The sequence below is a fragment of the Lissotriton helveticus genome, chromosome 2_1 (genome assembly GCF_964261635.1).
Source record: "Lissotriton helveticus chromosome 2_1, aLisHel1.1, whole genome shotgun sequence".
In the NCBI taxonomy this organism is placed as follows: Eukaryota; Metazoa; Chordata; class Amphibia; order Caudata; family Salamandridae; genus Lissotriton; species Lissotriton helveticus.
Window position 1 is genome coordinate 1,425,856,103 of NC_136059.1, and position 25,487 is coordinate 1,425,881,589.

General features: G+C 43.8%; 1 protein-coding gene across 2 annotated transcripts in view; it reads right to left on the minus strand.

Annotated features, from left to right (window-relative positions):
- ERCC3 (ERCC excision repair 3, TFIIH core complex helicase subunit) overlaps positions 1-25,487 on the minus strand; it is a 2,074,468-nt gene that overhangs the window by 332,039 nt on the left and 1,716,942 nt on the right. For both annotated transcript variants that reach the window (XM_078676352.1, XM_078676351.1), the window contains exon 13: positions 3,745-3,862. In XM_078676352.1, the coding sequence (XP_078532478.1) occupies positions 3,745-3,862 (118 nt within the window). The remainder of the gene's footprint in view (positions 1-3,744; positions 3,863-25,487) is intronic.

The following is a 25,487-nucleotide window of genomic DNA, read 5'->3' on the forward strand; positions in this document are numbered from 1 at the left end:
TCCCCCACGCACACAAGGCTCTCCACGACATGGGCCCGAAATACCTCAACAGCCGCCTCACATTCTACACACCCACCGCCAGCTCCGATCCGCCAGCCTCGCCCTCGCCTCTGTCCCACGAATCCGCAAATCCACCGCCGGAGGAAGATCCTTCTCCTACCTGGCGGCCAAGACATGGAACTCCCTCCCCACCCACCTTCGGATGACCCAGGACCATCTCTCCTTCAGAAAGCAACTCAAGACCTGGCTGTTCGAGCAGTAGCGACCCCCCCCCCCCTCCAAGCGCCTTGAGACCCTAGCGGGTGAGTAGCGCGCTCTACAAATTTGCTGATTGATTGATTGAATTTAGTATACTACATTACACTAATTTCTGGTCTTATTATTGGTTGATACTGTAATAAATAATAATAATATAGAGAATACAAATAATTAATCAGTATGACATTATTCCTGTGAAATATGAGTTTGGAAATCGCTGCTGAAAAGATATTCAACTAATGATCCACAACCAAAACACACTGCCATTCATAAGAGTATGGTCAGTTATGGTAACAGAGCACCTCCACCTTCGCAACCCATACCTTTTAGTCATGCACTGTAGCCCAAAATCTCTTCCCTACTATTATGTCTAGGCATGGCTATGCTTAGTTGACCTTGAGCACGGTCACTACCATTGCCCTCTAACAAATGCCATGAACATCCAAACTGGCACTTCTTACAGCTGTGCTCAGAGGGTATGGTTTGCAGCCATGCCTTATGCCCAGTACCGCCTAAAATAGTACAATTTGTAATGTAATGTAATGTAAAAAGTATTTGTACAGCGCACGGACCCAGGCGGTTTCATGGCGCTAAGAACAACGGAGTGAGGATGGACGCCTAATTACGCATAGGCCTGCTGAAACAGATGGGTTTTGAGTAATCTCCTGAAGGAAGCAAAGCTGGGAAGTAGTCTAAGTTCACTCGGAAGTGAATTCCATAACCTGGGGGCCAAAAGCGAGAAGCAAAGGCCACCATGTTTTTTCCGCTTAAATGCTGGAATGATAAGCAGATTATGGCAAGAGGAACGCAGATCACGGGAAGGGACGTACCGATGGATCCTAGACGCTACAAAGGCAGGGCCTTGATCATGTAATGCCTTGAAGGTGGTGCAGCCAAGTTTAAAAATGCAACGTTTGGCGACCGGGAGCCAATGGAGGTTCTTCATTAATGGGGAGACGTGTTGATGTTTTGGCTGACGAAAGACTAGCCTAGCTGCTTGATTTTGCACAAGTTGCAAACGGTGGAGCTGGTAAGCAGGGATGCCAGCATAAAGAGCATTGGCGTAGTCAATACGAGAGGTGATCAGGGCCATGATAACGAGTGTGAGAGCCCCCGTGGACAGAAACCTACAGATTTTGCGGATTCTGCGAAGGTGGAAGAAACAAGCAGAGGTAACTGCATTGATCTGGGGTTTCATTGAAAGATCTTTACAAATAATTACGCCAAGACGCTTAACGGAATCTGCAGGATTGGGAGGGGTGCCCAGAGAGGAAGGCCAGAAGCTAGCATTCCAAGGGTTGGCAGGTCCTCCGGTTAAGACAAGCTCCGTTTTATCAGGATTTAGTTTCAGCTGGCTATGGTACATCCATTCGCTAATGGAAAGCATTGTAGATTGAAAATTAGTGCGGGATGCAATGGTGGAATCAAGATTAAAAACCCAAAAATGTGGGTACTGAGAAGGGACAATGTTCTGTTCAATTAGGCCAAACATTAGTAAACATATGCATCTTTCACTTCTTAGACTTGTGAAAAGTGGGCCTATATTGTCGGTGTCTAAAACAGCAGATCTTTTTTTTGTGGAGTTTTATATAGCACAAACTAGGCCCGGAGGTATCAGAGCGCTTTACATGAGCACCAGTTATGTTACAGATGGACACATTCATTTTAGTAGTCACAGGGATATTAAGTGATTTGTCCAGAATCACAAAATGTTGAGAGTCCATGCAGAGATTCAAACCCGGTTCCCCAGCTCAGAGATCAACCACCCTACCTGTTTGGCTAACTTCTCTCCCCAATGCTCACAATCTTCCTGAATGCTTTTATTTTTTGCCTCCACCACATCCATCATCTTGGCACACCCATGTTTCTTCATGACCCTCCCAGAGTCAGAATCTTGAAGCCAGGCCTGCTCCTACAGAGAGGAGCAGAAGGTCAGAGGCCACCTGACAGGGCGAGTGGTTTGGGAGGACATTGTTATCTTGCAGCTCGGAAACACAACAATGAACCTGCCTGACCATGGAGAGAACCAGCCTGGGATCCTGAGCGCCTGGTGCCCAAGATCACACATGCTGTACAGTCCCGGTGGCATCTGTTGGTGCAAGCATCTCTGCGGGGCCGCAGAAGGCTGGCGCTGGTATGAAGGTGGACACCCTGGAAAGGGGGAAACATTGTGATGAGAGTGTGCACATATTGTGCGAGCCAGATCAGTCACATCATTTGCTGGGCCTCCTCCTGCCAGAGCCCAGGGCATGGCAAACTGCTTTTGTTTACGTGCTCCTGCCACCTCACTAGGGGCCAAGCTCTGGGGTGGTGGAGGTTTGATTTGGCGCATGTTACCCAGGTGCATCCACTGTTAGCCTCTTAAACTGTCACACAAGCAGTGATAATGGTACAAATACGATTGTCCTTTATTATTTATTTATTTTTCTCCAATAGTGCAAAGTTTCTGCTTTTGTGCTATTATTTTTTTCATGTTTACCCTTGCCTTCCGGGCCCTTTAGTATTTACAAATCACATCCCCTTAGGATGACTGATCAGATCAGGTGTTTTTTTTCCAGTGTGGGAGAGGGGGCATGTAAGATCTGAGAAGCCTTCAGCTTTGATCATTTTCTTTATTTATTTTTTTAAATATGCAAACGCAGGTGTTTAAGTTTCACTCGCACACACAACAGATACAGTACAAAGTTCTCTCAACCGAATATAAACTTATTTTGACTTGTGCTTGTGTTGGTTGTCTATTTACTTATGTATTATTGCCCGACCTCCTCTGTTGTGTCAGCAAAACATACCCTTTGTCCCAAATTTTATCCTGAATTCTGACCCTCTGTCCTGAATTTTTGTCCTGAATTTTTGTCCTGAATTGTGACCCTTTGTCCTGAATTTTTACACTCACTGTCCTGAATTTGCACCCATGCCAGTTGGTCACCCTAAGCTAAGTCCTTTATCAAATATAGCAGGCCTTCCAGACAGCGCATGCACACTGCTTAGGTTCGACCTAAACAGGAGCTGCCTGTTTTGATAACTTCCACCCTACCTGACCTTTGCACAAAGAAAAGGAATAACAAGGGCCACGAAAGAGAGGACGTTGGTGGGGGTGGCGGGCTTGGTGGCCAAACATGAAATTGCATGCTCCTAAAAATAGCTAAAAGCATCCAGTCTCAAATTTTGATGAGCCGGTATGGACTGGTATGCAAACAGGAGGAACCATTTTCCATCACCCGGGGTTGCCCTCGGGAATCCAGAACAATTTGGGGCCAATGGTGGGAAAATGACGGACTATTATCCACATAGAGAACCGTACCTCTAACTGTTGCTTGCTAATGAGATTGGATGCTGAGTGGGATGCACGAGTTGTAGTTAATGTATTTTGCTAAACTGTCATCAAAATCAATAAAATGTGTTTATTAAAAAAAAAAAACATTAATAACAAGAGTAGAAAAGAGCACTTTAATCACTGTGGTACAGCGGAAGCCATTTTATTTTTACCTTTCTTTGCTCGCAGCACTCGCCCCAATCGCTGAGCTTCCTGCCTTCGAGACCCACCGTGAGAAGAAATCTGAATCAAGACATTAGCTTCTGGCAAATCAAACGAGGTGTCTCCTACCTGAAATTTATTAGAACAAAAAGTTTCATAATGCACTTCAAAATCATATACATTTTATCAAATAGGTCTATTTTCACCAGAACAGCGTAGACACATACTTTCAGTGATCATTGCAAGATCATAGGACTAATAACTTATCCAGGCAGACCAACGGAAAGCAGAAGATCACTACCACGGCTGGAGCCTGATTCCTCATTGGAATTATGCAGATAAAATATTGGAAGCAGAAAGTGAAACAAACATTAAAGTGAGTCAAAAAGTCTATCACATACCATGGGCGAATAGTTCCTTGAAAGAGACAACATAGAATGGGTTATATTTAAGAGTGTCTTATATCAATTCCAAAAAATCTCACTTTGATTTCGATATTCAGGCGACTAGCATACAGTAGGGTCAAAAAGTTTTCATATATTTTTATTCATTTCTAGTGTTTCAATAGTGTTCAATCTGTCATGTGCCACCCATTCAGGGCACTTTCTGTCAAATCTTTTTATTAAAGGACATAAATAAGCATGCCAGTGTAAAACATATGACAGACAGCTAATAGTATCAATCACATCCTTAATGGAGGTCATACACTAAGGGCAACTGCCATCATGCATCACATATCCAGCAACATAAGGACTATGAGGCAAGCTGTGTCAATTTTTGAAAACAACTACTCTTGGCGAGTGAATAACCAACCTTTGTATACACTATTATTCAATCATTCTTATCATACTGCTTCACCAGTCTAAAAAGGGAAAACCAAAGCAAACGTATATATACTTCAAATTTAATTAAAACATTGTCAAAATATACATCAGATCACAATAGAAAATGATTTAAAAAAATATCCTACAATATCATGTCAAAGTTTATTGTGTGATTACTTAAAATCCTTACAAGTTAGGTAAAATACAAATATCACAATAAGAACTCCCTGGATGCCACTGGACCATAACATTAATATTCGCAGGGTAATAAAAAATGATATAAGGTTTATAGAAAATACAGACAGTATACAAAAATGAACGATGCATATATACAGCTAAGGCTTAAGTGCATAATACTGTGCCTGATAGCATATGTCTTTCTAAGTGCAAATAGCATTATAAGGATTCGTAAACAGGAACCACAACGGTCACTGTTTGCTGAAACTCAAATGGCAGGGTGGATTAAAGACTGTTGCAACTAGTCAGGCCATGTACTTAAAGTGCTAAAGCGTCTAGAAGAGTAGAGTCTGTGAAGTGCAAACTGTCTGTGATGATTCATGTATCTATCAATCTTTATGTAAGGACCTTGGGAACAAAAAGTTCGATGTTAATCCTACTTTAGGAACCAGGTGTAACTTTGTCCAATTATAAATGGTGCCTGGGACCCTTGATAATATGGCAATGTAAAATGCAGGGACAGTTATTCTAAAACCTTTTAAAACAGAACTTTCCAGAAACTGTTCTTTCAGCTAACACTCTTGTGTTCAGAATCCTCTTGCCGGAGGAGTTTCCTTAATTGTGTAAAATACTTTGTGCCCGGCAAGACAAAATGATTGAGGAACCCTCCATCCAGCTAATCACGGCTTGTCTGCATGTATGAATGTTTAACTCATTAAAAATGGATATTAAAAAGGATTTCCTTAGATCCTTAATTGTGGGACATACACACAAGTGAATTATTGTTTCGTTAAAGTAGCCACATAATCGACAGTTTGCTGATTATTTTTCCATGATGGTAGTAGATCCTTCATGTCATGAATTACTAAACGGTAATAAATTAAGCTCTTTTTTATTTCGATGCAGAAATGGGCTGCTACGTAAACTTGAGGCTGTGTGTGTGTATAGGAATTTATCATTGTCCACGCATTACATCTTTTGGACAAGGTTTTTTTATCTTCCTAGAGAGATTTCATTTTTGCAGAATCTTTGCTAACCTTGTTAAATGTTGCCTCATCTACCATGCTGTCCCATGCTGGTTGGATATCTAATTCTGCCAAAGATTTCCTTAAGTGAGCTTCCCATGTATTGGGTGTTTCTTGGTCCATTTGGGCTTTGATCTCTTCCCAGCATATACTGTTCAATGAGCGGGGCTCTGATTATCAACATTTGCGACAACTGCACAAAGGAATTCATGCTTCAGAATTTCTGGTTCATGAGACCAAATTCTAACCATACCTGTGCGGGGGATGCGGACTTAGGGAGACTGAAGACGGCCTTGTATACATTAGTATGGCGCTCATTCAATAACTTGGACTCCTTACGACACCATGTTTCTAGGCTGTATGACAGGGTGGGTAATGTTTGTGCTGCCATCACTTTAGAGAGGAGAGTGTAGGCCGGGTAGCCCAGTTTTTGGTTCAACAATCTGAAGGCGAAGATTAGTGATTGGGATATAGCTCTTAAATCCATTTTATGGTCCTTATGTGTCGTGCCCCATCCCAGCTTTATGCACAGGTATTTTTAAGACGCTTGCTCTTCATCTTGAACTCCATTAACGTGTCATTTGAACTTATTTTTCTTGGTATCCACTAGGCGTACAACCTTTTTATTTTTTTTGTTCAACTCAAGGTGTTCCTGGTCAATGTAGATTACTAGGTTGTTTATTGCTCTTTGCAGGCCAATCGGGCTTTGACTCAACACAACAATGTCATCTGCGTACTGTAAAAAAGGAATTGACTCTTTGGCTAGGGTTGGCGGGTGACTCTTCGCTTATGTGATAGCATGTACTTAGTTAAGTCTGCTAGAAACAAATTGAATAGGCTTGGTGCTAGGATGCAGCCCTGTATTATGCCGTGATGTGTGTTTATGCTGGCTCTTGTTCTATTTCCATCGCCTAGTTTCACTCTCGCCCAGGTTTCACTGTGAAGGGCGATGATTGCATCTAATTGATTAAGTGGTAACCCCCAGGTTTTTAGTTTTTCCCCAAAGTCGGCTTCTGGTCGCTCTATCGAACACTCATTTCAGGTCGATAAAACATGAAAATAATCATGTTTTTCTTTTTACTACTTTTTCTGTTAAAAGTGCCAGAATTGCCAGATTTGTGATGGTTCCAATCCCTGACCTAAAACTTGTTTGGAACTTTGGAATTACGCTATTTTCGTCTATCCAATTTTGAAGGTGAGCTAGGAGACATGATGCTTAAAGTTTGGCCTCTACATCTATCAGGGATATCAATCTATAATTTTCTGGCTAAATGTGGTTTCCTTGTTTAAATATTGGATGAATTATGTTCCCTTTCCAGGAGTGGGGACCTTGTTCTCTCGATAGATGTTGTTGAAGAGGGCATGAGATAGTCTGCCCAGAAATCAGGTGCCTGTTTGAATAGTGCATTTGGGAGCCCATTAGGTCCCAATGCCCCCTCTGTTTTAAGTTTTTTTTATTATTCCTCTTAGTTGTTTAGCGTCGGTTAGATTAATTTGTTCGTTGATGCTTGTCTCTGGTTCTGTCTGATGACATTCTTCCTGAGGCTGGGGACTGATTTTTTTCTTCTCTGTGCCTTTGCTTTTCCAGTGATTTTAAAGCCATGGTCGGTTAAGCGTAGTTATTATGGTCCGTGTTGTTATACATGTTCTATGTTCTGTACATGTTGTGTCCATATTTCTTCGCCTATTCCTGCTTCTAGTTGGAGTTTTGGTCCCTTGTTCAGGTTATTTATTATTCCCCAGAATTTCCTACTTATTGGCAATTTGCTTGCCCACAGTAATTTGTTCCAGATGGTTTCTTTGTACTCTATTATAGCTTCCCTCGATTTTTCCTTGTATATTTTCCGCATTTCCTTAAATTTACCTTTATCTATTTTTTTCCCTTTCTTGCTGCGGCTGCTTGAAAACGTGCCTCTCTTGCAAACCTTCTTTTTTGATCAAGCAGTTGAATGTTAAACCATGGTTCCCTCCTGGTATCTATTTTCTTTTGGCGTCCAGGAATGACTGGGAATTTCTGGATGCGTACACGACCCAAAAGCTCCAAATCTTTTACTATTTCTTCTTCTTTTTGTGTCCCTAGTTGATTCACATGATCCTGAATTGTATCCATTATTATCTTTGTGTCTGATCCTCGCCACTTTAATTTCCTCAGGTTGTACTTTTCCGGGTATTGTACTAGAGACTTTAATTTTCGTGCCTGGATCAGAATGATGTTAATGTTCGTAATCTGCAGGAAGTGATCTCTTTCTGGGCGTGGACAGACTTGAAAAGAATCGATCATGAGGATAAGTGGCAATGGTGAAATCTATAATTGATAGATTTTTTCCACTCAGGTGCGTGATGGCTGCTGGTCTGTCTCCGGTTACATTGCCGTTCAAGATGGTCAAGCCTAGAACTTCCGACTCACGAGTAATTAATTGCATTCCCAGGTCATGCCTCCACTTTCTTCTGTTTTGTTTACTAGTAATGAGGTTGCTGTTAAAATCTCCCGAGATAATCAGATTACTATGTTTGTGGGTCCTTTGTAGGCACCTTAATCAGATTCACCAATGTTAGAAATTGTTCCTTCTGCAACTTTTTCTTAGGATGGATGTATACGTTAATTAGTATTAGTTGCCAACTTAACCTGCTGGGGCAGAGTTTACCAGTAAGTTTTAATGCTTGTAACCACTCTTCTCCAGCATCTAATTCTTATATTAACCAGCCATATTTTGTAGTGGCATATATTGATAATCCTCCTCTTAGGTGCCCAAAATTTGTGAATTTTTCTGCCAGAATATGATTTTCTATATAGCCCGGAATTGGGACAGGTTTCGTGTTTCTTGGAGCAAAATTAAATCTTGATTTTGCAGGAAAGACAAGGTTTCGAGGTCTTGGCCCCCGTCTCTAAAGCCATGGACATTACATGAACAGATCTTGATTGTGTCTGGACCCATTACTCTAGAACCATGGTTGTTCCTTATGCAGTTCTCATTTTCGGCCCCATTATTCCTGCCTGAATACGCCCTCTGGTGTCGTCAAGACCTGTCCATTGTTTTTCGTCAGGTACGTTTTCTACTCAGGGCCATTGGTACCCAGGACCAGTCCTGACTGTTACCTAGCTGACATTCTGGGTTTGGTTGGCTTGCGGTTACATCTTCATGGGTTGAGTTGTATTGTGCTGGTGGAGAAGTGTTTCGAGCACTACGTAGGCAAGTTTATTTTTACCTTTCTCGATGGTTTGTCCCATTTCTGGTATAGCTGTGCTTTGTAGAAGGGGATATGGATATTTTGGTTGTTTATGTTTTGGCCTTAAAGTAATTCCCCAGGCTTTGAATGTTGTTCTTGTTGCGTAGATCCTGTCCACTAATTCCTTAGAAGTCCAGGTTGTCAAGGACTCTTCTGTGTCTGGGGAAGATGCAGTTTGTTGAAATTCTATGGCTACTAGATCTCATGATGTTATCCTCTTTAGTTCTGGTATCTCCTTAAACAGCGTTAACAAGTTCCCTCGGTTCAGTGTGTCTTGTCTTCCTTTAGTGGGGTACTCTGGCACGAATATCAATTTTGATGTAGTCTCTATGGTGTTATTTGGAGAATTTATAGGCTCATTTTTGGATGGTTAAAATGTTTGGATGTTATGTGTTTCGAGGCAGTTCGAGATTCTTGGCCGACAGGTTCTTTGAGAGCCCTTTCTTGTGATAAGGCCGTAGAGTTTCTTTCTTTTGTTTCTATCTCAGGGTTCCCAAGCTTTTTGTATGTTTGACTCTATGGAAGAAAGCCTGCAGGTGCGGCCCTTCCTATTTACAATAACTTATCGGGATATGGCTGCATTGTTCCTTGTTTTTTGTTTTGTCAGGAAATATTTCCCCTGGTATTTCTTCCGTTGTAGCAGGTTTATTCGATTTACATTCCGACTCTTTTGTGTTGGTTCTCATTGCCCCCTTGTCTGGGCTTGAGTCTCTACAACCTAAGGGTGCTATTTCTATCTGGACCCGTGGGGTTTTTGCTACCCCTTCTCTGTTGTTAATCGGTTGTTTTTGATCCAGTTTCCCCTTCTCCAGTCCATGCATTTACACTGCTTTGTAGACCTTTTGTAGTTTGGTTATGTTGATGTATTCCTTGCTCGTTTTCTCTTGGCTACTGATAGCTTTGTCAGGCAGTGGTGCTTGAATTTTAATTGCTTTATTAAGATTGACTGAGTTATTGGATTGATAGGACCCCGCAATTGAGATGTCTAACGTTGCTTCTTTGTGTATCCTGTTTTTTTTTCTAACCATAGTTTGATTGGTTAATAAAATATTGTTTTCCTACAATGAATTTACACATTAAAAAACATCAAAGAGAGATAAAATCAAAAGACGTGTATTTGTCATTAACAATGATTATTCCGAAACAATCAGTGACAGTATTGGCAACATTTTATTTTTCTACAGTCAATACTTTGTTCCTCGGATGTAACCCCACAAAGACAAGGTTCGACGTGTTTCGGTGGTACAAGAGCAGAATAAGACCACCTCTTCAGGACAATGGATTATCTAGCCCTCTTTTATGAACAACCTCTAAAATCAAGGTGACTTTTGCTTTTATAGACCATTCACAATTGTATGCTTGACGAATCGGCCATTTGTCTTAATTAAAACCAATAATATTATGGGTCCTTGATTAGTCTTTGTGCATCCCTTTTCCAATTGGGGAGTGGTATGCAGATCAGCATCTAGCAAAAGACACATTTTTTTTTAGTCCATAGGCATTGATTGTCATGTGGAGTTTATTGGTCTACGTAAAAAATAATTTAAAGGTCACGTTTGAGTTCCGTCTTTCGCCGTTCTTACCTTTGGCTTGCCTTCAGTACACGGGAGCCTGCCGAGCCTGTGCGCTCGCCCCCTGCAACGAGGATCAGTGTCCCTCCCTGTACCATCCACGCTGCTGCTGGGAGGTAGGTGACTACACCTCCCAGCAAGCCTTGCACCAGGGGCGCTGCGACGATGCCAGGGACGCGCCAGGAGGCGCATAAGTCTGTTCAGGGTTCCTACGGCACAGGACGCGCTCGGGCAGCGCCCGTGCAAAGGGCGGGCCCGTCCTTGCCAGGAAGAGGCAGGGCCACCCCCTTTACCCCTAGGGCTTGGGAGTCTGTCCTGCACCAGCAGCCGGCTGAGAGGTATCGGGAGTACCCAGGGCTTTAAGTGGGATGAAAAAACTGGGGGGTCTCTCAAATGGGCGTGGTCAATGTAATTAAGGACGCGGCTTAAAAACACGTAAGCTAAGTGTGCCGCCCGACTTGTATTTTGCTGTTCCTGTCATTGCGTCCAAATATGATACAACAAGTCACATCATACCTACAAGTCACTACTAGTTGCATATGATAAATAAGCAGCAACTATGGCTTCTTTATAATATTGAAAAAACTTCCATATAATGCCCTGGTGACACCATGATTATGGCACTGCTCCTTAGTTTAAAAAAGAGAAGGGAAATCCAGAGAGAAAATGACTCTCTAAAGGATTTCCCTTCCTCTGCAACGCTCACCACACGCACATCGATGTGCCTGCTGTCACTGCAGTCTGGGGAAAAAACGGACCTCCTGTGCCAGGGCACAAAACAGAGCCCGATAGAGACCCGTTTCGAGGCCCCCTTAAAAAAACTGCCGGTGCTCAGACCCCTTGAGACCCAGCCCACTTAAAGCCCTGGGAGTACCATTCCTGATCGTCCCATTATTTTGTAACCGGCGTTAGCACTTGCATCACAATACTACCTGTAAAACGGTGTGCATCACGACCAAGGGGACTAGGCACGATTACCATTTTTATATTGAACTCGGATCGTTTGGACTCCCCGGGACTAGTTATTTACCAAACAGGGCATTGTATTACACGTTGCACTTTAGAGGCAGTACTCTGTTCAAACACCCTTACTGTTTCACTATTTTGCTGCTAAAAACGTATACGCATGTCGCACTTTTTATTGATAAGACAAGGCTTACCGATAGTCTTAATATCCTGCACTTTATTGTTTGTGTTATTGTACTGTACTGTAATTATTGCACATTGCACCTCGACTTGTAAGTGGTGAAGTATCCCAACAATATATCAAATTATTTATTCAGTTCGGTATTGGAAACTAGTGGAATTAGCACGTTTGACTTTGCTAATTTGGGGTCTGTTATTAATAGTGAAAGCACATTGTACTTTATTTGTGAGGGGAAGATAGCGAATCAAGTACCTGAGGATTCCCAAGCCTTAGTAACTTGATCGTACGACTAGCTGTTAATACATGATTCCCAAACGGATGGTACATATGTACCGCAACCCATTCCTAGGTTAACTAAGACCCAGTTAAAAAAAAAGCACAGGGAAAACCACAGGGCCCTAAAACTAAAACACAAACAAAAATAGGCACTACTAATACACCATGTGTAAACACCAAATGTAATACATCACCGGCTGAGACTGCTAATTTGTTTAGGGCGATAAAAGAACTAACTGAGTTTGTCACTAAGGCTATCAATTCTCTCACTGATAGACTGGATGAAATAGAAGCAGGAATAGAGAAAATCCTTGCAACTCACAACATGGTCGCTCAAGATGGAACAATGCAATTTGAGCCACCCAGCACCATCACACAGTCTGAGAGGGAAAATACTAAAGCTACCCCCTAATCAGCAAAGGGACAACCAGGGGTAAGAGAAAAGGGTGAGGGGCCTGGAATCTACCCTAAAGAAAAGGGGGGGCCAATCGGCCCCCACGCATGCATGGCGGGGCCCAGCCCCTCCAATATCTCCCCGTTCCCTTCGTGGTGGCTTGCCCCCGCCCCTGCCCTGGAAGTCGTTGGGCACTTCCGGGCCGGGGGGGGCGGGGCCGCGGCTGCGAAGGGGTTAAGCGCCTGGGGAGCGCGGGAAGCGGCCTCTTTTTGCCCGCGCTTCCCAGGCTCGCTCCTCGCCCCACCGTGGGGCAGTTTAAATTTCTTTTTGTCTTCCAGGTCACCTTTTTCCGGAGCGGGATCAGTTCGGAGAGGAGAATCGTCCATCAACAGGAGCGGTTTGGCGAGGGGTTCCTGTGGAGATTCTGTTACTCCCCTTTCTTTTCGCTCTCCCTCTGCAGGTGATGTCCGGGATCGCTGTGATGTCCATGGTCGGACATGGACATGGAGTCGGCGGGGGATTGCGGTGCTCCGCGTGGGACGGGATGACCTGGCGCTCCGCGTGGGACCGAAGGACCGGGGGCCCGTGTTCTGCCTGAGAGAGGATCCGGACTGGATGATGGGTCGTGGCGGAGTGTATCTTGGCACAAGTTAAGTATGGGCAAGCAGCGGTGTCAGGGGGCCTGGCATGCAATGCTAAATTGCGGTGTTTCCCTGGCCGGGTAGAACGGGAGGGCAGAAAGGTTCTGGGTGGTGATACCTCTTCGTCGTAAATTGCTGAGTAGGCAGCCGTTTGAAGGATCGAGGCAACAGTTAATTTTAGGATGTTAGATTACTAGTGTGCCCGGCAAGCCATACTGCTTTGTAAGCTCTCTGCTTCGATCGGATACCGCTCTACTGATACCTAATTAAGATGACAAGTGCCCCGCGCGCGTTAAAAAAGCAGAGTCAGAAGAGCCGAATACAGTAAATGAGCGAACAGGTCGGCGGAGTGGTAATACTAATACTGAGCGGACTGAAACATCTAGCGCGTCGTCAGGGGGTAGCAGTTAATGGCGGAAATTTTTTAATTTTAGCACTTTTTGCGATGGGCTATAATGCTTTAGTAATGCCCAGAGAGCATCCCTTATCTACATGTAAACCGTGGGATTGTGGAACAGCAATTTGCAGTGGTAAACTCTTCGTTCTGTTCTGAATGGGACGCTGTTTTATATACAATTTACAAGTCATAGAAGTGTGTAGTTAGCGCTGATTTTAAGATCAAATGCAATTTTCATGGAAACTGCGCCAGAAATATTATGGAAAAGTGCTGTGCATTGGTTAACGTAGTGAAATTAGGCAGCATTCATTTGCGTATGTCAAGGGCTGCTGAGTAGATAACATCATTCCAAGACAAAAATGTTTAACAATGCATCCGGCTTTGAAATAATAAAAAATGACGACAAAGGTTGTAGGAAAAGCAAGCTCACAAGGTAGGTCTTCAACGAAGGCATCTCTCCTCCCTAGGAAGCGTAATGATGAATCAGAGAGGTTTCGATTAGAGGTCCGCCATTCTGTGGGAATTATGGGAGCTGCTGCCAATAATGCTCGTCTAACCAGGGGAGATTAGGGACTCTGAGAGCAAACATGGACGGGGTGGAATTTAAAGTGGAAAATGGAAGGAGAGGCGCCTCCAATGTAAATTTCAAATGTGTTACATACGTTTAACCTTGGTTTATTGAAGTAATGAAGCTCTCGGTTTAACTTTTAGCTCAAAGTGTTTGTTTGTGATTATTTTACCACACGTGGGTCGCAGAGGAGTGCTGGGTATTTCAGGGAAGACCAACAAGAACAGTTTTGTGCGAGGTTTCATTTGAATAAACTGTAAAGGGTGCCAGTCTGCACAGTTTTCGTAACTGACAAGCAGCACGTGGGTGATATAATAGGCAGCATGACCTGTAAGTGCCAAGTGGGCCCTAAGTCTTGTTTTAGACCTTTAGCTTGTGCAGGTTTTTAGCTGGAAACATTTTCCCAGAATGCATTTTGATGTTGGGGAAAAAGCCAGGAGTGGCTGAAGGTGTCTCAGGTGACACGAGGCCTCTACCTCTATTCTCGTGAGGGGGAGACCCCATGCTTGCACTGAGAAGCAGAAACTCTTCCCTTGCACGAGTGAAACTGGACGTCAGATTGGCCAAAATTTTAAACTAAGATATGTCACACAATATATATTTCGGAGTACAAAGGTCAAGGCAGCTGTCCTGTAAAATCCGAAACATCTTGCTTCGTAGTTCAGCGCTAGGAGAAAGAAAGAGCAGGTATGAATTCGATCATGACCTGGTCCAAGAAGTGTTTGTATATGGAACGTGCGGTATGCACACTGACACCTTTAGCAACTTCCCACTGGGGAAGTCATTATGAACTAGCCTTCGGGTTGCTTATTGGTGCCAGTAAAGCAATTTCCTTAACAGATAACAGTAAAACCAACTGTGACGTGCTCGTTTAGTCAAATCAGACAGGTGACACATTGGACAAGGTTCAGGAAAAAGACATGGCCTAGTAAAGTTCTGTTTCCTGGTTGCGCGGCAACTATGCTAAGCACAGACGTCAACCACGTTCTGTTGCAACTCAGGGCAGAAAGCCTAACATAGGGATTTGAATAGCATTCTGCCGTGGCTCTGGTATTGAGAGTCGAATGTTGCTCATTTCTAGGGGGGATGCGTCATGTGGTTATCCCATGAACGTTCAACTCTTCTATTCTGAACTTTATGCATTACTGAATGCAACGAATCTTAGGTGACTATGACTTCCAGGCCTTGGCCACTGGGACCAAAAAGGGAGTCATCAAGTGGATTTCTTATTGAAACCTGAGTGAGAATCTGAGGTGTTGCCACTCTTGTTGTCTGCATTGCTCACATTTTGTTTGTAAGTGTTCCTCCTTTTCCTTGAGATGATTTGTAGGTGGTTCAGAAGGCCTTAAACATTGTTCTAGCCAGGTCAGGGAGCCAAGTTATGTGAGCATAGTGCGAGAGGGTTTCCTGACATATGCTGCCCAATATTCTAGGGGGCACACTGCTCCAGTCTAAACGACCCTTATTGATGGTAGGTTAAAGACAACCTTATTAGTAAGCTATCCTAGTGGTAGCTGTTGAAGGGCAGCCGTCAGGCTAAGGCTTGTAGGGAGGTAAAGCAGCTTGTTTTACCAGTCTAAAATCTCTTGAGTGAGGAAATGAAAGGGAACCACACCAGGGGTATATAAATATAAGTATTTATTCAGAACACATCCCTCTGGTCCCTATAGGAGGCTATGAGGCAGAAAATTACAGTCAGTAAACTTATTTAACACGCAGTAACTTAGCACAATATACGTAGTGCCCTAGGGGCGTACCGAACCATATATCAGGAAAGTGGTATACGGACCACGGCAGGCATGCTGACAAGGCTTGCAGCCTTTAGAACGGAGGGGACCAACAGGAAGCACTCAAGGTAGTGACACATGGGGACCCACGCGAAGGAAAAGCCTTTATCTCACAGGTCATCTCATGTTAGTACTAAGATCAATGACATCAACCGATCTGATAGTTTCAGCAAGCTTGGAACGTCCCCACGTTAATGACCGATTGCTGGGGGTCCTGATATTCCTACACACCCTGGCCCCGGATGTCACACCTCGAAAGGTGTCCAAGAGCCTAGTTGTGGCATCACATAGGTCTGGGGATGCTTGTGATCATGTCCGGTTGGCTGGGATGGTATTTACCAGAGCGAAAAAGGCTCTGGTGCGATTTCACAGCCTGGCATAGTTGGGCTGTGCTAATCCTTTTGTGTAAAGACTTGGAGGCGGCACTGTCAAACAGACTGTCCTTTTTTCACACATAGATCCTATGCATAAGGACGTGGGTAGAAAACCAGGATTAAGCGGCGATGTCCTCGTCTGCAGCACAATTTTCTTGTAGTAACAATGAATGTGAAAATAGGAAGCCAATTTTACAGCCTAGCATGGTTAGGGCGGTGCTGATCCTATGCTTAAAGACTTGGATGCGGCAATGGCAAACAGACTGTCCCTTTCAAACTTAGTTCTATTGCCTACAGACGTGGGCGGAAAACCAGGAATAGGAGGAGATGTCCTGGTCTGCAGCTTAATGTTAGTAACAATGAAGGTGCCATGGCACTGCACTGCACACTGTGTAACGTCCTTAAGGAGCCATGTGGGCACTAGTGGATTCACGGTGGACCCCATGCACTGGGTCACTATACGGCACACTGGGTACTATTCTTTAATGGAGGTCATTCTACAGGGCACTCTCTCCGTAGCACTAATCCAAACACACTACATGGGACACAAACTGAGGCTAGGCTTAACCCTTGCAGTTGGAAGTGTTAATGAGTATGCATCGGGCGCTAATTTTATCTAAAACTTAGCATGTGATGGTAATGTAAGATAAGCACGTGTGCAGAAGTTATCGCCAGAAACACTGATGGTTTGTGTTTATCTTTCCCATTTATGTATGACCGGGTCCATGATGGACATCTGTGAAGTGCTCCACACCACAACGGCTGCAACAGGTGGACAGCCCAAGGGATGCGTACGTCAGGTAGAGGATGGCAAGCAACAACGCAAGTGTGATGGGCGAGCGAGCAAGGACGCAAGAGGTGCCAGCACAGGGTTGATTGTTTTGGTGTGTAAACCCTGAATTGGGCTGGCCGCAGTAATGTAGCATGACGTTGCTTCACATAAAATGGCAGTATTTTCATTAACAGGAAATTGTATCCCTACAGTGACGGCGCCTGCGCTCGCAGGGCCACCAGTGTCAGCAAGATATATTCATAGACCACCAATTGGTAGGGCCAACGGTAGGGATGGGGCAGTACACAAGGGTGTGCATTGCTAGCCTTGGCAACCCCAGGAACAATAGGCCTATGCAACGCCTCATCACCCCTGGTCACGAAGTGGGGACTTCCATAGTAAAAGTAGTACCATACACTTAACATTTCCCAGAGCGTAGTGGCCAGGTGTGGGTGGTTATCAGACTTCACAATACGCCAGTGGGAGGGGTACACTGATAGTACCAGGATACCCCCGGTCACAGCAACTACAGGGACACTCGATAGGCATGCCCCCCCACCCTCAGTCATTATATGACATGGGGTAACAATGATAGGGGTTTAATTGGGCAAAGGGGTTCTGGTGGAAGGGATAAATCGCACTAGCAAGCAAGTTAGCGAAATATAAAACACAGACTGCACCATAGGGGGGGGCTCAGTTTTCCCAGGCTACAGGTGAAAGGGGGGGGGGGGAATCGGCGAGTGCACGGTGTCACTCGGTGAAGAATCACTCGGTAAAGAGGATCAACATTTGGATTGAGAAACTATTTCAAACACCTCAATTGCAGTATATCCCACAGGGGGGCATCTGAGAGGGACAATGTAGACTAACATTCGGCTGATAAAAAAGAGTTGACAATTATTGGAGGGGTTGTCTATACTCGCAGTGTGGGGGTCCAGTGGACAGAGTCAGGGAATGCCCTATGGATAGGGAACAAACTAGCAGGGGTAAAGGGTTTGTTGATTAGGAAGATATGACCTTTCAGTGTAGGCGGTTGGGGGGGGGGGGGGGCAGATAGTCGGTCAACTATGCTGGCCTGTGGCGGTAAGGTCATAATCGGTGAGCAGCAATTTAAGGTCCTTAGGGGGGGGGCGGTCCCATTCACGAAAGGGGCCGCCCAGCGGGAGGGGCCACTGGTCTCTCCCAGAACTTCAGGGGCAGGATATCCATCGCTTAGAAGGGTGCGGGGGAGGGAGTCTACGCTTTCCTCAGGCTGGTAGCCACCCCTCACATACACTATGACATCATCAAGGTGCGCGAGTGTACGGGCCCTCCTGTTATGGTTAAATGGAGTTCATGGAGCGCACGTGGGTGAAACGTGCCCTGGGTTGCGCGCGCACGTGGGTGAAATGTGCCCTGGGTTGCGCATGCGCATCTCGAACGTGAGAGCGTAGCTGTAAAAGGATCTGACACCGGTTAGCGACCTTGCCGTACGACTTAATTATTAGAATGCACAGTTATTTTTCAGGATGTTAGATTCGGTTAGGAACCACGATGTACTAGTTACTTGTTAAGGTTAGCCCATCATACCATATCAAAATGGATGTTAATCTAATGTTCTGAAGTGTGCATTTAATAATTGTATAAAGGGTTTATTTTATTAAAATTTTTAATTTTGTTTCATATTTTAATAAATTCGGCCAGGGGGTCCCTGACCCCCTGCCTTCCAAAGACTCATGTGTTGACTGGTTGAATTAAGTAATGTAGTCTGTGTATTAAGGCGGGGGGTGGCCGGTAGTCCCAGACCATGAGAAAAGGGGGGGCCAATCGGCCCCCACGCATGCATGGCGGGGCCCGGCCCCTCCCATATCTCCCCGTTCCCTTCGTGGTGGCTTGCCCCCGCCCCGGAAGTCGTTGGGCACTTCCGGGCCGGGGGGCGGGGCCGCGGCTGCGAAGGGGTTAAGAGCCTGGGGAGCGGGGGAAGCGGCCTCTTTTTGCCCGCGCTTCCCAGGCTCGCTCCTCGCCCCACCGTGGGGCAGTTTAAATTTCCCACCCTCCATCCCCTTGGTTAGCAGAATTTGGGTAAGGACACTGGTAGGTATATTGTGTAGCGATATGCAAGATCATAGGAATACAATGTTTTCTTCCTTAGGCCTTTTTCCCGTTTACAGACAAATGTACATATGTATATGTTTTGTGGGCTTTTCTGTGGTTTTAACTAATTTTCCTTAGGCCTTTTTTATCCAAGATCATAGGAATACAATGCCTTTTTCTTCCTTAGGCCTTTTTCCCCGTTTACAGGCAAATATACATATGTATATGTTTTGGGTGCTTTGCTGTGGTTTTAACTAAATTTCCTTAGGCCTTTTTTCCATCTTAGAATAGCAATGTCGTATTTATTATGTGGGTCTGGCGGTAAGGTCATAATCGGTGAGCAGCAATTTAAGGTCCTTAGGGGGGGGCGGTCCCATTCACGAAAGGGGCCGCCCAGCGGGAGGGGCCACTGGTCTCTCCCAGAACTTCAGGGGCAGGATATCCATCGCTTAGAAGGGTGCGGGGGAGGGAGTCTACGCTTTCCTCAGGCTGGTAGCCACCCCTCACATACACTATGACGTCATCAAGGTGCGCGAGTGTACGGGCCCTCCTGTTATGGTTAAATGGAGTTCATGGAGCGCACGTGGGTGAAACGTGCCCTGGGTTGTGCGCGCACGTGGGTGAAACGTGCCCTGGGTTGCGCATGCGCATCTCGAACGTGAGAGCGTAGCTGTAAAAGGATCTGACACCGGTTAGCGACCTTGCCGTACGACTTAATTATTAGAATGCAGTGGAGAAGTGTGGCTCAGTGGTTAGAGGCGGCAGACCCAGAAGCTGAGATCGGCCGTGGACCAGGGTTCGATTCCCCGCCTCGGCGGGTCTCGGGCTCAAAAATTCCACTGACTCGACAATTCTCACTCCGGTGCCTACTCGACTCACGGGGTCACACTCTGCGACTCTGGGCAATAGCTTGCTTAATCTCCACTACGGCCCCTCGCGGCGGGATGCCTGGCTTTCACCTTGTGGATACCCTGCCGGGGTAAGTCACAGGGGAATACCAGGACGGGTTCCCTAAGCAAGCGCCTTGATACCTTCGGGTGATACGTGCGCTATATAAGTCGCAATACATTTACATATACATTTTACATTTACATGCACAGTTATTTTTCAGGATGTTAGATTCGGTTAGGAACCACGATGTACTAGCTACTTGTTAAGGTTAGCCCATCATACCATATCAAAATGGATGTTAATCTAATGTTCTGAAGTGTGCATCTAATAATTGTATAAAGGTTTTATTTTATTAAAATGTTTAATTTTGTTTCATATTTTAATAAATACGGCCAGGGGGTCCCTGACCCCCTGCCTTCCAAAGACTCATGTGTTAACTGGTTGAATTAAGTAATGTAGTCTGTGTATTAAGGCGGGGGGTGGCCGGTAGTCCCAGACCATGCATAACAGTAAACACAAAAAATACCACCCTAAACGAGAGAGATGTATATAGGGAAAATGATACAAGAAGGATGGGTAAGCCGGTGGGTGAAAGATGGGTGGGCGAAAAAAACACAAGAACGAATCCAATAAATACTGACATACCAGAGGACGTACGAAGCGCACAGACTTTAAATTTGCCTCCAGCGGCTAACCCATACACCGTCATTTTAGCCAATGTTCCATTCTGATCACCAGCTGAAAAGGAAACCTGGCCTGCCTTAAGAAACAAAACCTTGCATTGGCTTGGAAATAGAACATGCCTGACCAGTGCCCTTTTTAGAGAATTTAAGATGGTGCGGAGAATTGGCTGGGTGGGAAACAGTAACAAACTGTATCAAGGGGACTGTGTTGTCCTTTCATTAGGATCTCCCTCACTGGTAAGGGAAGTCCTACTAAGAACACATGATCTTAATCTTAGTTACACTAATATACATGTTTTCCCATTGGGCTTATTTTTTTATCAACAAACGTGCCTAACAAGATAAAACTCCTCCTATCCACCTAGACAGCCCAAAGATCGCTCCCTTTTTAACTTCGAGACATCAAACAGATTCGGGCCTTTATCTTCCTTAGACATAAATGATTGACTACCTATTAGCCAGAACTTAGCATGAAATGACGATAATTCCTGCACTGTAACCCTATGTGAATTAGCCACGAATAGTTCAGTTAGAACGGAACTAATGGATGAGAGGGACAGCAACTTTAAAGGCGAAGAAACATCAGGGTTTCACCATACTAGCAGGGTTCATACTGAAATGGATAGTGTTGGGGCCTTGAATCAAGCTTCACAAAATGAGCCTGAACTAATAATCCAATTTGAATCTGTTCCTGTAATAACTGACCCCAAATCAAAACATTTTAGAGTTTTTTTTTGGAATGTGGCAGGCATTAAAAATAAAGTTAAAGATACAGTCTGGAATGATTTTACCAATAATTTTGACATTGTGGGTCTACAAGAGAACTGGGCGATTAACGAAGTACACATTAATGGCTTCAGGACACTGCACACACCAGCAATTCACTCATCGAGCGGAAGACCTAAGGGTGGAATCTGTGTATATGTCTCAAATCTGATCGGGGCCCCAAAGATCGAAATGATTAGCTATGAAAACTATTACCAGATTGTACTGATCCACATAGTTGTGAAATGTATATTGGCTGTAATTAACTTCTATAACAATGTTGAAAAAGGGTAATTGGGCGCTTTAATGAAAAAGCTTAGTCAGGATATCAGTAAACTAAAAATCAAAAGGAGAGTTAGAAATAATTCCTATTTGTGGCAGGGATTTTAATGTTTATTTATGTCCTTTAGCCGGGTTAGGAAAATGTAGTTTAAGTTCAGAGGAGGACGAACCGGCAATTCATTTCTCCCACTCAGACAGAGGCGAGATGTTTAATGAGATTCTATTCCAGCATGACTTTGGTTTCGCAAACTGCTTATGTTCACCCAGGGTGGATTTTGGGCACACCTTTATTGGTAGAGGCGCTGAATCTACAATAGATTACATAATTATGCCAAATCGATATGCAAGTTAAGTTACTGGTTTAAGATTCACCAAAATGTAATGAGTGACCACTTGCCACAAAGTGTAAATATACCCATTCCAACTATCGCAGCAAGGAAGTATTGCAACCAAGTAGCGGGAGAATAAAACGTAACATTAGGAAGACAAAATGGTTACACATTACAGTGGTCTAGTCTGGACCCCTCGGTGTTGAGCAAACAAATTGTTACTATGACATACGATCCAATTTGAACGTGCCTGAATGATAGTTCATCACATGATAATATTCTGATTGCTTTTATCCATATTACTGAGGCAGTTAAAAAACTCCTACAAATAGTACATAAAGGCAATTAGAACATTGGAATGTTGGGAGCTCCATTGCAGACAATGGAGTGCTCCCTGCTTCTATGGGACGGTAAAGGCCCGCAGAGCAACATTCCAATGTTCTACAAAGGCTTCTCGAGCTTCGAGAACCCTTTGTTTAATTTGTTAGAACATTCTGCCCTCTAGTGGCAGAATGTTCTAATAGCCTTATAGCCCTTCGTAGCAGGACTATACCAGCTATTGTATTGTATTGTACGAGGCGTCGAAGCGCTTTTTCGGCGAGTAGCACGCTACTCCGGGACCCACAGAGGATTAGTGTTGAATTAGTATAGTGAAACATGCAAGGACATTTTAAGTGGTGGATAGGTTAGTCAGTTATTTGGATTTGGAATGATAGCAGAAGGATAGAGTAGGACAAAGATTTGTATTTATTTATCGCTCGCTTGTTGACGCATGCTATTCAGGGAGCCTATAAAGGATTAGTGGTGAATTAATATGGTGAAATATGAGGTAATTTCAGTGGTGGATATTAGTCTGTTACTTGGAGTGAGAAGGATAGCGGATGGATAAAAGGGGAAGAAAGATTTGCATTCATATAGCACTTGTTACCCCTGATGGGTGTTGAAGCGCTTTTCTGGCGAGTAGCACGCCACTCCGGAACCCCTAAAGGATTAGTGTTGAAAATTAGTATAGTATAAATATGAAGTAATTTGAGTAGTAGATAGGTTATTCAGTTATTTGGGCAGTATATTAGTATAGTTGAATATGGTATTTGAGAAGTGAAACATGTTAGTCTGTTAATTTTGATTGAAAAAGGATAGTGGAGAGATAAAAGAGTGAAGGATTTTTTTTAAGTCTTAGTAGTAGGAAGAGGCTTTTGGATGAGAAAAAATGAGTTTTGGAGGGAAGGAGTCAGAGGGGAGAGTTTAGAAATGTTTGTTTTAGGGGATCGGTGTAGTAAAAGAGGTGTCAGATGATGCAAGGAGGGGTAGAGCAGGAGAGATTCTAGAAAAGGTTATTTTGGCGATCATAGTAGTGGTATGGGGTTTGGCATAAATGAGAGAGTGGATGTAGAGGATATATTGATAGATCTATAGGATGAGAGATAGGGTAGTGCATTAGAAGGAGTAGTAGAAAGAAGTTTGAGATGAGTCAGAAGGTTGGGCTCGAAGATATATTGAGCAAAGTGTAGGCTGAGAAATAGGCTAGTGCATTGGAAATGCTAAATTAGAAGAAAGTGATAAATATATAGATCCATAAGTACATTGAAGGTATATAGATACATAAAAGAAGTAAGTATATTTAGATTAAATATATTGATAGAGGCACAGGATGAGAAATAGGGTAGTGCATTGGATATGCTTTTTTCAGGAGAAAAGAAACAGACACACAGATCCAAGTACATGGAAGGTACATAGATGTACAATGGAAGTATGTACATGTAGACCAAAAATGATTTTTATTTATTGATGAATATTATTATTATTATTTTTTTCTTCTCTTAACAACATAATTGTTTTACATGTTTTATAAAGTAATACACAAAGATAGGTACATAGCTATAGTGAAAACAAATGCTTATATACAGAGGGATATGCTGTAAATTTCTATTTCCGTATGGTGCTTATGTTGGGAAGAGCCAGATCTTGAGTAGTTTTCTGAAGATAAGGTGGTTGTCGGTGGATAGTGTTATTATGGTAGAAGGGAGAGGAGGGTGTTTGATGGACAAACTGATGGAAGGATCATTAAAGTCCAGCTGTCTCGTTAAAGTCCCTCGCCTTCGGCTCAGGCCTTTAACGATTCAGCGGGCCTTTAATAGCCGGTATAGCCCGCTACGGTGGGCTATAAGGCTATATCGTAACAGTAGAAAGGGATGATTTGACAACAATTGCACCAAAACCTACACTAAATTCAAATAAGCCCTACATAAGGCAGTAAGAGACAAGGAGGAAATTAGGAAATGTAGGAAGTTGTACAACGATGCCAGAAAAATTTGAAAAAATGAAGTGAAAGAGAAGGCCTGGGGGAACCTTAATAATGCTTCAACGAGCAAAGATAGCTCCCTATTCTGGCAGGCTGTGAATGCACCCTTTTTTTCTAATAACAGACCTGACGCTCTTGACATTGAGGTAGCAATAGAAGAAAAAACTTGGGTGGATTTCTTTTCAAATGTTTACTCCCTACAGAATGCCACAGAGAGGGAGCCCGATTGGAGGCGAGAGCCGAAGGGGGACCATGAGGTTTCTCAAGATTTTTTGCCTATATAATCACTCTGGAAGATGTAATTATGGCTTAAATGCAATCAAGAGTGGCAAGGCCCCAAGCCCGGATGGGGTGTCTATTTACTTATTTAAGTAAATTCCGCAGTTACGATCCCCAATTTTAACAAGGGTTTTACAAGCATGTTCTGCAAAAGGATTCATAGATACATGGTCAGAGTCGATTATTGTCCCAATTTTTAAGAAGGGAGATCGGGAAAATTCCGCTTGCTACAGCTTAATATCTCTATTAGATTCCCTTATGAAGGTGGCTGGAAGGATTGTTTTAGATCGGTTGCAAACATGGGCAGAGGATAACAACATTTTAAGCGATGTACAGTATGGTTTTAGATCTGGTTTAGGAGTCAACAAGCAGGTTCTTAATCTTGGTATTTCAATTGGAAAGTATACGCAGGCTAAACCAGACAAATTCTACTTGGCTTTCGTTGACCTTACAGCCGCATCTGACTATTATACACAGCAAATTGTCGGGCATTCTTACCGATCTACGGTCAACCCAATTTTAATCCAGTTTTTAAGACAGTTATACTCTGGTGCCACTGCCAAAGTTCGTTATGGGCTAAAGTGTCACGCACTGTTTAAAGTGGAGAGGGGAGTGAGGCAAGGATGCGTTTTGGCACCAGTCCTGTTAACTCTTTACACCAATGCGTTGGAACGGGAGCTGGTGTCAAACGCTAGGGATCTGCCATATATAAATAAGAGCCCGATAGTCTCCCTTCTCTACGCAGACAATGTGGTACTTATGGCACGCACCAAGATTGGTTTACAGAGGGCTCTTACTTTTTATACTAGTTTTATGGACACCCGGGTTTGAAAATGAATGCAAAGAAAACTTTCATAATGCCTAGTGGGAGAGGGAAACTAAAGTGTAGAAGTTTTTTATTGCGGGGGAAGCAGGGTAGAATCTGCTAATACTTTTACATACCTGGGTATCTTATTTAACCACACTGGG